At 40.5% G+C, this 16689-nt stretch overlaps 1 protein-coding gene across 5 annotated transcripts in view; it reads left to right on the top strand.

Annotated features, from left to right (window-relative positions):
• The window catches only part of ASPH (aspartate beta-hydroxylase), a 145834-nt gene that overhangs the window by 29895 nt on the left and 99250 nt on the right, over positions 1 to 16689 (top strand). For 3 of the 5 annotated variants that reach the window (XM_048507294.1, XM_048507291.1, XM_048507292.1), the window contains exons 3-4: positions 565 to 609; positions 4422 to 4490. In XM_048507294.1, coding sequence (XP_048363251.1) covers positions 565 to 609; positions 4422 to 4490 — 114 coding nt within the window. The remainder of the gene's footprint in view (positions 1 to 564; positions 610 to 4421; positions 4491 to 16689) is intronic. The other 2 variants (XM_048507293.1, XM_048507295.1) reach the window with 1 other exon arrangement.

The raw sequence follows: 16689 nt of genomic DNA, 5'->3' as shown, positions 1-16689 counted from the left end.
ACTCACTGTGAAGTAAGGAGGTAACTGCTCTGAGGTAAGGAGGGCATCTCTGAGGTTCTGCTCTGAGGTAAGGAGGGCATCTTGCCCACCCAAAGTCTGAATAGTTCACTGGATCACAGCAAGGAAATCAAATCTGAAGAAATAAAAGATATTCCTGAAGAACAGTGTGGATAAGTATCTTCTCCTGCCTTATCCACAATACTTATCTGTGTTCTTCCCTCACTGATGATTTTTTCACAATGTTCAAACTAATAGTCTGTACCTTTATTTGTTGTTACGTTGTTATAGTCCTCTTACCTTAAGGTTCTCTTACTTGGAGCTCAATCTTTAAACTGAGCCAAGAGGGGGCCAACAAGCGGAAGTTTAGTCCTTCCTCCATAAGGAATGGGCGGGAGTAATCTGCTCTCTGACGATGCCTTCCCTACCTGAGAGCGAAAGGAACCTTCCCAGCAAGTAATCCAAGGTTCCAATTTCATATGTAAGTGCAGAAGGATCATGTAGCTTATGTGTTTGAGGGGTTTCGTGATGTGAATAATGCTTTCTATATTTTTACCATGCATGCAGCCAAAGCAAAGGACTTCCAATATAACTTCTCAGAGGTACTTCAAGGTAGGATTATAGAATGTAAGTTATGTTTATACTTCATGGGTATGAGCGTTATAAACTTTTAAAGGTGTGCAGGTGTATATATAATTGTTTTGTACTTCTACAATTGATGGTTTGACTGACTGGTGGAGTTAGCATTTAGATATGAAAAGCAAATGTAACCACTGTTTTTCATTTCTGAAAGTTACTTGTATAGACTTGATTTTTGTTGTTTGTGCCTTCTCACTGTGTTCCATATTATATATCCCTATGGTTTTTAAAAGCATAAACTTCTTCAACAGCTGCTGCTCCTTAGTTTGGGGTTGAATAATGGAAAACTTAAATGGCAGAGGATGATGAGCCATCACACCTCCCTTTCTCATTTGGAGGAAATCTAGCTAGGTTGCTTCCTCATATAATCAGAGAAACAAGAGGTTTTCTTGGCCACTTCTGGCATGCAGATGTTTCATTCCTCTCTCTCTGAAGCTTCTTTTGGACATCTTGTTGCTCTTTATCTGTTTCCCAGGAAGATGAGATTGATCTACTGAATCACATAACATAATTTGTCTGGGATTTTGGGATATGAAAAGTGGGCAGGGGAAAATGCAGATACCTCCGTTTACCACAACAACTAGAGATCTCACTGAACTCCACATGGGGCAGTGAGTTAAGAGGCAAATGATCAGGTTTTATTGAAAACAAACTGGTCTTTAAGATAGAGCTGCTTGGCAGAGTTTGTGAAAATTGCTGTGGTATTTTTCATAACCAGTTATTGTAGGTAACAGAGTTTAACTAATTTAGTAAGTTATTTTATTACCTGCAAATAAATCTGTTTCACTATTAAACTGCAATTATTTATTTAAAATATCTTTCCAGTAGACTGTCAAGGTGGGTTGTAAGGTTTTTTTTAAACAATTGTTAAAATAAATCCTGCACGTGAGCTCCCAAAGGCACCTGGTGGGCCACTGTGAGTAGCAGAATGCTGGACTAGATGGACTCTGGTCTGATCCAGCAGGCTAGTTCTTATGTTCTTAAATGCAGAGTCATAATTAAGCTACTAATGATTTAGAGAGAAAAACAAAACAAAACAGTTTTTGTCACCAACAGCTGAAGTGAAAAACAGTCTTAACTGATGCTGGAAATCTGACACTACAGGCACCTTTCAAATAAAGTGGAGAAAGGAGCTCCATAATTTGAGCACTACCACACCTATCTGTTTGTAGTAGTCAGTCACCTGAGCTCTGAAGATGGGTATGTGTGGGGTCATACTTTGACCATTGCACCACACCCACTATACCACTCTGACACTTCTTGGCACTTGCCTCAGTGATGGGGCCATTGCATTGGAGTACGGCCACCGTGTCCCTCCCTGGGACTGGAACATGGCGCTGAATGTGGCGCCACCATCGCAGTGCCCCTGCCATTGCTGCCACAACTGTTAGCCACCTTACGACAGACTTACAGCACCTAAACAGTCTATGGCAGGGGTCCCCAAACTACGGCCCAGGGGCCAAATGTGGCCCCCTGAAGGCATTTATCCGGCCCGCCAGGCATGGCGTCGATGTCTCCATTCACGTGCAGTGGGGGCTCGAGGGAGAGGAGGAATCAGCCTCTCTGGCGCAAGGGGCTTGCCCGCCCCACCACCAGCACGAAGGATCGGGGAAGCGAAGAGGGCGACTCCTCTTCAGTCGGCGGGGAGGGAAGCAAAGCGGGTGTGGATTTCCTGTCCCTGGATGCCCAGGACGGCCCTGAGGCTCAGGGTGGGGGAATGAGAATAAACGTGCTTTTGAGAGGACAGGTGACTGTTGAGCCCCAGTCGGGGTAGGCTTTCTATCTCGAGGCTGGGGCAACAGATGTCGCGCTCCCCAAAACACACAGTCACCCACGACTGCTTGAGCGAACAGGGCACTGAATCCACCTGGATTCCCCAGCTCCGCTGTGCTTCCCGAGAACTGGCAGGGTCTCACCATCTGCTTCTGCAGGGCTCGAGTGGGAGGGTTTCCCACTGGGTTGTTGTTCTTGCAGTCGCTCGTCTGCCTTCACGCCCCCCACAACCTGTGAATGGGGCCACACACCTCTGCTCAGTGCCCCTGCCAACAAGACCAGCGAAAAGCAAGCAGGGCGATCCCCACCCTCCACCCTGCGGGACCTGCTGGTAGGTGGCGAACACATCTCTGTGGCTTTGACTGTTGGGTCTGCTGGAGGGAAAACAGAGCCCTGGAGATACCCGCGGCCTTCGGGGTCTGCCAGATCGGCTCCCTTGGGCTCCTGGACTCCTTTCTCCCCAACCAGCCTATGCAACAAGACAATGCCCACAGGTCTGCTCTTTTACTGTGACTGGAGTTGCTGCCTTCTAAACATTGCTGATCACAGGCAGGAGACATATTTGTGGATATTACCTCTACGTAAGAGTAGCCAACCTCTAGGGGAGGCCTGGAAATGTCCCAGAATTACAGCTGGCCTCCAGGTGACAGAGATCAATTCCTAGAGAAAATGACTACTTTGGACGGTGGGCTCCCCACCCCAAACCCTGCCTTTCTCAGATTGCACCCCCAAATCTCCATGAATTTTCTGACCCAGAGTTGGAAACCTTACATGTGGCAACGCCTGCTCCGCCCTTCCCTCTCGGCTACTTCATGTGTTGCTCTCAGGCTTTCTGTTCCGCCTCACTCCCATTGGCATCAGCCAGGCTGATCCTGGGTTAGATGGAATGCGTGATTGGGAAAGTTCTGCTTTTTTTTTTTTTTACAGGGGAAGGTATTCCACAGCCTCCCCAACAATATTTGGAGCCCACCCTGTACTTGATATACTCTGGTCACTGTTCTAAAAATAGACCATGACAGAAAGGCTGAAAGGTGAAATCAAACATTTTACAATCATTTGTGCATAGGAATTTGTTCATAGTTTTTTTTAGTCCGGCCCTCCAACAGTCTGAGGAACAGTGAACTGGCCCCCTGTTTAAAAAGTTTGGGGACCCCTGGTCTATGGGATAAGCCTATGAAGTCCAGCAGGGGCTTCAAGCCTCCCAATGCTGCTGGGAAGCCTCTATGGAAGTGATGTGGCACTGCGGCCACATCCTCTTTGATGCAGCTGTCAGTTTCACAAATACAAAAGTTTGCAGATTTCCATAGGCGCAAGAATACCTCTGCATCTTTTGCATCTGCATAATTTCTGTGTGCATTCAAGATACTTGATTTGTTGCATTCAGAGTATTAGATTTTTTTGTTGTAAGATATGCAAGTATGTTAATAAGTAATTACTGCAAAGCAATGACCAATAATTTTCCGTGTGAGCTGTTGAGTATAATTCTGCAACTGCTGGAGTCAGCTGCAAAGCTTCAGTTTGACTTTAGAGAAGCAGGATTACAGCAATTTTGACATCTTACCTGTACCATATCTTAGATAGAAGCTTTGTATAATTTCTGAGGTATTAATTATCAGATTATGTGAAAGGAATTCAGATTTATGTAGGATACATAAGGATGAATCCAGCCAGGTTTTTTTGCTGGTGAAAAGGGGATGAGGGTCTTATTTGTCTACTAAGAAAGTAGTTCTGGGGACCATGGGCCCTGCATGGACAAAACCCTGTGGAATGGAGGATGTGGTAAGGAGATGGGATTTAGGTGAGAATGAGTGATAAAACTGGCTGGATACATCCTATTGACTATTAAAGACAGAAATGTATTCAAAAACATCTCAAAGTTATTGGTTTACATTTGTGCTTTAAATGGTGGCTTTTATAAATCATGTGAATTATTATTTCTTGCTACATTTCAATACAGATTTAATTTAATGTTGAAAGAGATCGAATAATTTATTTCTGCCTCTCTACTGTAGGGAAGCTTGGGATCTATGATGCTGATGGGGACGGTGATTTTGATGTGGACGATGCCAAGATTTTACTAGGCAAGTACACACTTGTAAAATTTTATCCTCAGTGTTGTGTTTAGTCCGGTGTTTCTGTATTCCATCACTGTACCTGCTTGTGTTGTAAAATTGAAATATCAAATTCAATTCAATTTGAACTACCTCCTAATATATGTTATTAGTAGATTATTAGTGCAACATAAGTTCTCCAGTATTATAGAAAGAAATGTTATTGAAAAACCCTTTGGTTTAAAGTTGTGTTCACATTTCCAACTTGAAATATGTAAAATATGGATTTTCCAGATGCTCGTAATATTATGTGTTATAAATAAATAAAATAATGTATGTACTGGACAGAGAAGTTGTAAATTAGAATGCCAGGTTATTAGAATTCTGCCTTTAAGAATTCTGAAACCATTAGGAAAATGACATAGGCAATATGGTGTTGTCAAACTGATATCCAGTTGAAATTATTCTAAACGGTTATTTTAGCTGATGGGCAACTAAATGACTATTGCTCTCGTAGTTCCATCCTTGTTTTTAGTACTATCACTTTGCAAGGAGGATTTGAAAGTGAAGTATGCCTTGGGGTTGACATCTTTGACTTGCCCTTCTGAAAACTGCAACCCTATTAGCCTTATATTTAAAGGAAATATTTATCCTCCCATGAGTTTTTACTATTAAAAATACTGATCCCATCAGCTACCACCGATAATCCTTGCTTAAGAATTTCAGTCCATCTGTGACTTGTCAGAGTATCAAAGTGCCTCTGTAGGCATATTGTGTGTCTTGACTGCTGGCAGGTAGCTAGAATTGAGCTGCACCATGGCTTCTCAAAGGGGTGGTGTTTGTACACTAAAATCTCAATTTGTAGATGGCTCTACCCTCTGGAATACATTTTCCATTCAGGAAGGATTGAGAATTATTAATTCTTAAGAAGGCATGAGCTGACACATGCATGGGAAAAGTTTGCCTAGTCCTGACGACTGTTGTTCCTTTGGATGTATCTTTTTCCCCATTCTATAGTCAACTCACTGGTGAGAGTGGAATGGTGTATTCTATGCCGGATTTCTCCCTTCTGTCATCTTTAGATAAGAAGATGCTTGCTCTAAAGATGCTTTTCAATCTACTCTTTCCATTCCTTCAAGGTGTTCACTGTTCTTCAGTATTTGTTTTATTTATGTTTATTTAATTTAAATCAATGGGGATTCACAGTGAATTAAATTATTCTCCTCTTTTCTACTTTATCCTCTATGCAACCCTGTGAGGTGAGTTAGACTGAGAATATGTGACTGGCCCATCATCACACAGCAGGCATCCCTGGCTCAGTGGGGATTTGAGCTTGCATGTCCCTGATCCTAGACTGACACTAGCCCTGTTGACATAGTGAATGCAAGTATATCCTGCATGTGTGTTTATGCATCTGTTTGTAATAAATAGCCACACCCATTCACTTTACAAACAAAACTAGGGACTGACTATTGCTTGGATAAACATGGGGTCTGAATGGCATATAGAGTTATACATGCATCGAATGTACATGAGAATTACTCAATGCTACATATAAAGAAAAGTCACATGCACTTGGGTTTACTGCAGATTGTGACCAGGGCTACTCTAATCACTACATACACCATACACAAGGAAGGGTTGGACTTTAATTCCTTTCTGTGTTTCGTTTCAAATCAGACCATAAAATGGGAGGACCTGAACTGGTCCAGTAGAATAATATTTTGGTGGTGGATGTGAGACATATGGGTCCAATCTTGACTTACCCAAGACCTTGTTCTGTGATCTTGGCATAAATCACTATTAATTTCATTAATCTATAAACAGGGAATAATATTAAATATTTGAGTTGCTGGCTAAAAGGATGGAAGACCTAGAGTGAAAATGAACAGCAGAAAAGGTATGAAACTAACATGTTATAAGAAGATATAGTCACTGATTAATAACACTATCTGAAAAAAAAATGTGTGAAAATGCACTTCTGAGTGCTGTACTTCCATGATGTAAAGTATAGAAAAGAAGAAATAGAAGAAAAGATTCTGGAGAAATTGCAAATGTGCTGGTGAAGAATGTGCAAAGTGAGTTGATTAGAAAGGAAAACCAATGAAGGTTAGATAGGGCTGGAAATGAATGAGAGCCAATGCAAAATCTGAAGAAGAGTGATGAAGGATGATGAAGGGTGTTCTTCTCCAAGATATAATTGAATGATGAAGGATGATGAAGGGTACTTCTCCAAGATATAATTGAGGAAACTAGACAAAGAAGCAGCAAGACAAAGACATTTGTGCTGTCATGTGAAACAACTGAAAAGACTTGTACGATAAAAAAACGCACACTGAAAAGACTTGTACGATAAAAACAACAACAAAAAGTTCTTAATCAGCATATAGATAGAACACAGGCGAGAGCAGATTAAAACAAACAGCATCATTAAAAAGAAGAAGGTCGGTAATAATAGAATGGTAGAGAAACTGGACAGAGTAAAGGTAGAAAAGAGTATGAAAATCTAGAAATTGAAGGAACTTGAGTCTTGGAATCCGGTCTCTTTCCTGCAGAAAAACTGAATTGGAAGTAGCACTGTCATTCTCCTCCCACAGTCATATGTGATTTAAAGGTCCAGCATTTAATTAACTTTTTTTGTTCAGAGCAGGGAAACTACTGTAACTAATTCATGAGTTTTGTAGAGAGCCTTTGTAGACAGCCTTTAATTAATCAGGATTTTTTTTGTTCTGTGGTACTCTACTTGCCAAGCATTTTCCAGTGTATTTAGTCTTTATTTGATGATGCCCAGAAAGTGCATTTCTTTTATGTATTTTACTACAAGCTTAAATTTGTAAGTCACTGCGAGCCCCAAATGGGAAGGGCGGTATAAAAAATGTAATGAAATAAATAAAATATAATAAAATAAATGAAATAAAGAAGTCACAGAACTTGTTAGTAGAATTAGCAAAGAAATTATTTGGTTTGCACATTTGCCAGATCTCTTGTGTTTATGATATACTTTATAACCCATACAATAATGTGTTTGAAAAGTGGAATGGAGATAGGGTCAAAATTCAGTGTGAATGATACTATATTCAGCTTCAACTCACTGCTTTACAGGATCTTATATCTACTGTAATATTGAACATGGACAAAAATGTGGATCAAAAAATGAACATAAAAGGGCTATGAACAGTGAATGGAGAAGCCCCAGGTTTGCATAAAAATCTGGATATGGAGGGAGAAAAAGGAAAAGCAAGGGGACTTTTTAAAAGCCCCCAAACTTCAAGAGAAAATCATTGGCCGCTGTTGCAGGCCCTTTCTACTATGTGAAGGGATTATGATGGGTTGTGACACAGGCATATTTTTATTGTTTATATATGTATTATCCCATTTTTCCCCCAAGCAATGCATGCATATTTGACCGTGTTGTTCTAATTATTAGTGTGCAGATTCAGGTAGAGTAATAATCAATACATGCATTATCATGGTGGTGTCTGTAACTATATAAATAAAGTAATTTTATGGGGAAAAAACTAATGATTTTTGTGTGTGTGACTTTAAACTGAGAACTGAGCTGGAGAGAGAAACAGGAATGAAAGGGGGATGAGATAGCGACACGATTGGTTGATTCCAGAGTATGTGCCTGTGGGAGTGTTGTGTTGGACTGGCAAAAGGTGTCAGAGAGGGCAGAGTGTGACAGGATTTCAAAGTGAAAGGACTGGGAGTGTCAGAACTGTAGCCAGAGAGAGTAAAAACTGTGTGAGCAAGGCAGAATGTGCTAGGGCTTCTGAGTGAAAAGACCGAATGAGTAAAAGTTCTGTGTGAACAAATGCTAGGGAATGTGTTAAGGTTTCTATGTGAGAAGCCATAGAGTTTCAAAGCTCTCTTGAGAGAGTTAGAAAGTCAGAGGGTATACAGAGAAAATCAGAGTCTCAGTAAACTGTTGGACAGAATAAAGACGGAGTCTGAGAGAACTACGAAAGAGAGAGAAAGTGTCAGAGGGAATTTATGTTCAGTGAAGTCCTCAAAGCATTCGTTGCCTCGGTTTGATTTTAATTTGTTAATATTTAGCTTGAAACCTTGAAGTTACCTATCAGTTATAAATAAAATCTTACTTTGTGAAGAAACGTTGGATCCCCCCCTCCCCCCCAGACACTATTTTCTTAGGACCACTTAGGCCACTTTGCCTTATAGGGACCATGTAGGCCACTACCAAAAGGAGATAATGGTTTGTTTGGGGTTTTTTTTTGGAATTTATATTCCTGATGACAGTTACCATATGGGGAAGAATTAAGGGAACAAATATTAGTTGGCACATATATATTATTTATAAAAAAGAATGGTCATCGCATTTGGTGGCCACAGGTGGAAGTGTCATCTCAGCAACATTAATAAGACTTGCATGGCAATCAAGCACCTACTGGTCTGGGAGTTACTATATTCGTGGACTTCCAAAATCATTTTGTTAACTAGTTCACCAGATGCTTCTGGGTAAATGTCACAGTCTTTGATTAAATTTAACAGGTCTTCCTGTCGATCCATTATTGGTTAAAAAAGAGAGATCAAATAGTAAATGACAGTTCTCAAAAGGAAGGGGAGTAGTGAGTTCCCACAAGCTCTTCTTTGATATCAACAATATGTAATGTATTGGCAAATATTCTGGTGTGAGTCCAGTTTGTGAATGGCATCAGATTATTCCGTATAGTGAAAAACAAAGCAGAGTGCAAAGAATTGCAGAGGAATATTTCCAAATTTGGTGAATAGCAAATGTGAAACTATGTATTTGAGGAGAAAAATCTGAACCTGACATATGTGCTGATGGGACTGAACTGAGTGGTGACCAATTACACAATGAAAACATAAACTTCATGAGATGGTAGTGAAATAGATACATTCTGTGCAAGGGATTCTGGGGGAAAGGAGTTGAAAATAACGATCAGCATTCTAATGCCTTCATATAAATGTACTAGCGTGGCCCGGCCACACGTTGCTGTTGCTTATTGTGGTGAAATGGGAAAGGAACAGTGGCAGCAAATCAATTGCAGAGGCCAGCAGTACGTGTTCATGCAAACACGCAGCCTGATACTGTGCGATGTCAGTGATGTGTGTGCCTGCATTCCTTGGGGAGGGGAATGGAAAGGCACCCCTCCCACACATCTAGACTGGCTGGTCATGATCCTTTACCTGGGAGTAAGTTTGGTTGGTGGCAATGGGTGTCGCTTCTGAGGAAACCCTCTGAGGGGCGTGATGCAGCCATTCAAAGTATGTCACGGTTGCTGTACCGAGCTTACCCCTGAGTAATGCGTGCCTGTTTTCTTAACTGTAACCACAGTATTCAGGGAATCTAGGGTGCCTGGCCCTCCCTCCAGTCCCTTGCATGTCGCCCTTCACTCTCTTCCCTCCCTCACTTCTCTTCCCTTGCATGCCACCCCTCCCCCTCCCTCCCTTCCAGAGGTGGGATCCAACCAGTTCTCACCACTTCTCTAGAAGTGGTTACTAATTTTTTCTGAGTGTCGAGAAGGGGTGACTAAAGCAACCTCCCTGCCCAATAGGGACTGGAGGTGCGTGTATGTGGCGGCGCCACTGTTTGAATCCCACCACCATCGGAACCTGTTATTAAAATTTTTGGATCCGACCACTCCTCCCTTACCTTTCCCTCCGCTAGGGTGGGTGGGTCATATCAAGATGCTGGCCCCCCTCCCTCCCATCACTTGCATGTCGCCCCTCACTCTCTTCCCTTGCATGCCACCCCTCCCCCTCCTTCCCTTCCCTTTCCCTCCACTAGGATGGGTGGGTCACATCAAGATGCTGGGCCCCCTGCCTCCCCTCCCTTGCATGCCACCCCTCACTCTCTCCCCTCTCTCACTTCTCTTCCCTTGCATGCCTCCCCCTCCGTCCCTTTCCTCTCCCTCCCTCTCTTCCCTTGCATGCCACCCCTCCCTCTCCCTCTCCCTCCCTTCCCTCTCCCTCGTGTGTATGTGTGTGTATGTGTTTCACTTCCACTCGTGTTACTGCCTATGTACTGTTTTCACTGCTCATATCTGGCCATCTGAGTGAACATTCTAAGGTTAACAGTTACACACAGGCAGCTGCATGTCCTTCACCATGGAGCACTAGGAAATAGGCGTTTTACCTGGGCCAGGTGTGAAATTTCAGGTATGTGAACATCTAAGAACACTCTCGCCTGGCTGACTATAGTGGCTGGGAATTTTCAGAGGAATTGGCCCAGCAGTTCCTGAGTTATACTATCATCAACAAAAACACTGTTAGCTTTTTATATATAGCTGCATGTCCTTCACCATGGAGCACCAGGAAATAGGCATTTTACCTGGGCCAGGTGTGAAATTTCAGGTATGTGAACATCTAAAAACACTCTCACCTGGCAGACTATAGTGGCTGGGAATTTTCAGAGGAATTGGCCCAGCAGTTCCTGAGTTATACTATCATCAACAAAAACACTGTTAGCTTTTTATGTATATAGATGGTGAAGTTGCAGTTCTGATGTTTGCAGTTCTTGGTCATCTTGTCTCAGAAAGTATATTGCACAGTTAGAAAAATTGCCTTTTTTACAAAGAAGGCTAAAATGTTTTGGTATTTTTTTAGTTTTAGTTCAGTAAGATAACTAAAGGTAGTCTTGGTGTGGAAAAAAACGGATGGAGATTTTTTTTCTCCCTTTCATATTAGAACTTGGAGTGAACTAACTAAGTTGGACAATAAAAGTTGTTTCTGCAAGATATGATGCCCAGTATCTTATATGGCTTTAAAACTGGAGTAGACTAATTCATAAAGGTAGTTTAATCATACCTCTATGTTTAGAATCAGTATGCCATTGATTATCACTTGTTGGAGGCAGACAGCAGCAAAAGGCTTTCCGAAGGATTAGTTGTGTAGTTTCTGTTAATATGGCATGTTTAAATGATGTAAACTGCTCCAAACCCATGCAAAGGGGGGGGGGGGGTGAATAATAAATAAAAAATAATATACTTTCTTAAGCCTGCTGCATGCTTTATTTAATGCATGCATTGGTCATCTAAGTGTGGGGAGAGAGATTATATACTCACGCTAGTATGTACAGAAGAAAGAAAACAGTAGTTTTATTAGCATGAAGTTTGTTGGTTTGAATGATGGAAGAAGGATTTGTATGTGTGTCACAATGGCACAACACTGATAGATCCAGGAATAAATGGCTGCTTTTACTTTATTATATGATTGGCAGGCAGAAGTGAGTATTAAGCCACAGGAAGAGCTCAACCGCTAAGAACTTGGGAAATTGGGCCAGAACAACTGAATTGGATGTGGAGCTGTGTCCCAGTTATGTAGTTTAGGACTCAGACCTCGAACAAGGGGCTGTTGCCCAGATATGGGATTGCCCACTAAGTGATCTTGGGTTTCTAACTTCAGGACCTACTCAAGGGCAGATATCATGATGAGGTGGGTCCTACTGAGACTTCTGGCTACCCAGTATTCAACAGGCGGCCTGCCAGAAGCACTTCTATCTTGGGGACTGCTTGTTGTAGCACCCCAGGATAATACATGATAAGAGTGGTTTATAGACTTAGCAAGCTCATCTTCTTTATATTTGGGAAATGTATACTTGTTGCTTCTTTTAAGTACCTTCAGGTTTCTTTTCACTAATTTGCTCGAGCTTACAGTGAAAATCTGTCTTTGGTCCCTTCCGCACATGCAGAATAATGCACTGTCAATCCACTTTCAGTGCACTTTGAAGCTATGCGGAATAGCAAAATTCACTTGCAAACAATTGTGAAAGTGGATTGAAAGTGTATTATTCTGCATGTGCGGAAGGGGCCTTTGTTAGACAGGATCGTATTTCAAATTCTCTTAAATCCTTTTTCTTCCATTTCCTTTTTCTACCTAACTGCTGCTTCTCTCTCTCTCTTTTTCTTTTTCTCTCCTTTATTCTTGTGTAGGCCTGACCAAAGATGGCAATAATGAAAATATTGATTCACTTGAGGAAGTCCTTAATATTTTAGCAGAGGAAAGTTCTGATTGGTTTTATGGCTTCCTCTCATTTCTCTATGATGTAATGACTCCTTTTGAAATAATAGAAGAAGAAGAGAGCGAAACAGCAGATGATGTTGATGGTACGTCACAGAATGAAGGGGTTCAGGGAAAAAAGACCTGTGTTATTGTGGATTTACAGAACCAATGACTTTGGTTCAAGGTCCCAATTCCATCGACTTGTACAGATATCCATGCAGTTACAACAGGGTTCTTTGACAGTGGGATGAAATCTCCCAGCGGACTTCAGCCATATGATATAGATTGACTTGTCCAAAAACCTTCCAGAAACTTGCAATTGAGACACAGACTGATGTTAGACAAAAGTGTCTGCAGTGATGTGATTGGCTTTTGTATGGCTTTGCTTCCGTTTGTGCAATTTTTGCACTAACCTGCACAATCTCTGTGGTAGTAAGTTTTACTATTAATTTTTAAATGATTTGTCTTTTTAACACACATTATATGACCATAGAATTCTCTGACATGGTTGACAAGTTATGTAAATATTTATATTTTAGAATGTATTATGGTTATTATAGTATTATATTATAGTATTCCATTAAAATGTTATATAAATTATTTGAATTTGCTACTTATGATTATTCCTTAATTCACTGGTTTCTTAGATATGTTTACAAATTGAGAGAACAGAATACTGAAAAACTTCCTTGGGCTTGTTAACCCACTAACTGTGTAAAGTAAGTGGCATGCAATTGTTTGTTTCTGTTGTACAGTTTGAAAGAGAGCCTCCAGTCTTTAAATGCTAACATCTCAAAGACTGGTTTAATTAATTTGTAAGAGCTTAGTGGACGTTTTATGCCAGTGAGAATCTGTAAATAATGTATGTCTCTTGTAATGTTGAACTTATTAAAAGAAAATTAATAAGAAATGTCTGCTATTTCTTGCTGAACCAGAAGTCTGAGTATTTTCGTTCCCAGTCTGTCTTCCTGGTCAGATAACTAATTATATGTCCATCTTACAAAGCTGAATCACATGTACAATTAGGTTTCCATGTACAAATTTACCTTTCTGGAGCAGCCATATGGAAGACTGTTCAAGGAGAGGGGGCGGGGAGTGTCTGCACACTATGTATTCTACTGAATAGATGTATGTTCAGCCTTGTTTGACCCAGGCTGTATACATAGTGTGCAGATACTGGATCCCCTTGCTGATTGATTTGTTCTCTCAAACATTAGATGTGATAGTTAACATATTTCTTGACTGTACCACTTCAGACTGAAAATATGATTGAACTTCAAGACCACTTCTTCCAATATGTCCCTCAAAGGCCATTATGATCAGCCAACAAAAAACGTTTTGTGATCCCTGGCCTAGGGGACGTCTGGCTAACCTCAACCAGGGCCAGAGCTTTCTGGTGGAACGCTCTGTCTCAGGAGTGAAGAGCCCTATGTGATTTAAGACAGTTCTGCAGGGCTGGCAAGACAGAGGTGTTCAACTAGGCATGGGGTTGAGGCAGTGATGGTGAAACATCTAAACACCCCTCCTCTGTTTCCCCCTCTGTTGGGGTCCTGCTTACAATAAATGGAATAATATGGGACCCAAGTGTTAATAGCGTGAGAACTAATGAGAGCTTTTTTGATATATTTTAGCTTATAGGATTTTTTATATCTGTGGTTTTAAAGTATTTATTGCCATACTGGTATGATGCCAATGCTGCTGCACTGTGCCACCTCCAATCGTCTGAAGAGCTCTCCATGGGGCTGGATGGAGTTATACCTTTTGAATGGTGTAAATCCAAGGCCCATGGTGTGGTATTCTCAGCTCAAAGGCCCAGGTGGAAGCTGATTAAAGTCAGCTGCACAACCAAGAATGCCCTGTCCCACCCCACTTGCATTTGTGTCCATTTGGATAATAGCATAGTTCTGTGGCACTGCCCACTTCTGGTTTTGACACTGTGGAGCTGTGGGATACCAGATGCTGGTGTCTTTGCCCCCTCTGCTGGCGTGGTATCTCTTATGCCGGTGGAGGGGGCAAACACTCTGGCATGGTCCTCTGCTGTTCCCAGATGTCATTTTGCTGAACCCACATCTGGATTGGGCTGTAAGTTCTAAAGAGCAAAACATATGAGATATTTAAAATAAGAAATATTTCTTACATAGAACAATTTTAAAATCTGTTTCATATAAGAGAACTGTTTTTCTGGTAAAATAAGTATTGGAGTAATACTAGTTTAAAACCTGTATCCTAATAATTTATGGTAAGGAGATATATAATGAACATTTAATTTCCCTAAAGGCCGAATATACAAATAGGTTACAAAATTAAATGAATATTTTGTGTATGTTGCTTTCAGTGTCGCTATGGGGAACTTAGAAAATGAGTGATTTATTGGAAAACTTGTATTTGCCATGCTTGATAATACTAGCATGTTGCTGAAAAGCAGCTGTTGCTTGCTGTGCTATGATCTAACAGAAAAATAACTTGCACAAAATTACACTTGTTTAGAGTCAAAATATATGAGATGAACCCTGGATTTCTGTGACCACCTTCAACAGTATCTGAAGCAAAATCTTAACTTTTCAACATAGTTAACTCTAAACATATTTTAGGAAACAATCATTTTGCTGATATTCATGATGTACTTTGTGTCTTTATTGATGTACTTTATTGACTTGAAGTGCATTGATTTTTGGAAACTAGTATTGTGTAATGTTGGGATATAGAACATAGTAGCATAGAATAATTTTGCACAAGATCAAAAGGAAAATGGTCATTATTAAGCACTGCTATTTGATTACTTCTGGGTAGATATATTGTTTAGCTTGCCTGGGAATATCTGTATTTTCTTCATTGGGAGTAAAATCTGTTTAGGTTGGGGTGTGTATGTATGTGTGTGCGCGCGCTTGTGTGTGTGTGTGTGTGTGTGTGTGTGTGTGTGTGTGTGTGTGTGTGTGTGTGTGTAAAAGCATGACAGGTACATGTTAAAAAACCTCTTTGCTCCCTCACCGTTCAGCCACTTGAAATAACATCCAGAGCAGTTGCATTCGAAAAAGGAAAAACATTTGTAAGATAATTGTAGAACTACATATAACATAGTTTTGGCCATTTGGCCATCTGTGGAACTAGGGTGTTGTGTCTACAGTATTTTCTCAAGTTGACCTTAGCTATTCCCTACTGTTACCAAAAAATTAAAACAATTTTCTTTTCCTGCTACATGATTTTTTGTTTGTGAAAGATTGTAATTTGCAGCTTTATGTTACATCTCTTCTTGATCACAGGAAAAATTGTTGATTAAGTTTAAGAACATCAAAATGATTTAATCAGTTACCTTATATACTTGAGTGTAAGTCGACCCGAATTTGTTGAGGCACCTAATTTTGCCCCCCAAAACTGAGAAATTAGAACTACATATGTTTTCCAGAATTGTTGTTTATTGGAATCAAGAAATTTTACTATTTTCCTGTGGTAATGAAACTATAAAACTCCAATCAGGCCTGAGGTAACTTTTGTTTAATCTGTTCAGTGTTGCTTTTATTTAAAACGAAATGTGGAGAAATACATTGATTTTTGTTAAAAGGAATACATAATGTTTTCATTTTGTCCATAAGTTTGCATAGAAGTTGCCTAACACATGTGAAAAAGCATTAGGTTAATATTCTTTTGAATATTAAAGTTAGAGATTTTGGTTATGCCATGGGTATGATCTAGCTCATTTGGTTCAATTGTTTTTTCCTTTAATAACCAGTCTCTTACACCATAAGCAACTGATTTGCAAACTCTCCTTAATGTCTAGGTTGCTTATCATACACGTAACATTAGACTGCTTTTTCAATAAATACTTCAGACACACAGAAGTAGTTTCACAATTGTGTGTGTCTTAATTTTGAACAACATATTCTAACTTTCAAACATTGTAAAATTAATTATTATAGTGTATACTTAAAGATTACAAAAGATGTTGTAATATGTACATTATATACAATTTTTTCATAGAATCATAGAGTTGGAAGAGACCACAAGGACCATGAAGTCCAACCTGTGACATATCTGCCAGAGGGACATAGGTAGTCACATGTCTCCGGACGCCACATGTGGTGTAAAATTGCCTGCCCCCCTGCTGCTGGCCCCTCTGTAGCAGTAGGAAAAAGTGTCTCCTGTCTTAATTATCTTGAGTCCTCCAGACACTCCGGCCCACAGCTCTGTGGTTTCATGAGGGAGGGGGGATTAGCACTCCAACATTCCAAATGCAAATAGCCAGAGGCCA

This window comes from Sphaerodactylus townsendi, linkage group LG09, assembly GCF_021028975.2.
Source record: "Sphaerodactylus townsendi isolate TG3544 linkage group LG09, MPM_Stown_v2.3, whole genome shotgun sequence".
In the NCBI taxonomy this organism is placed as follows: domain Eukaryota; kingdom Metazoa; phylum Chordata; class Lepidosauria; order Squamata; family Sphaerodactylidae; genus Sphaerodactylus; species Sphaerodactylus townsendi.
Note: the sequence above shows the minus strand (reverse complement) of the source record. Positions and strands in the feature narration are given on the sequence as shown.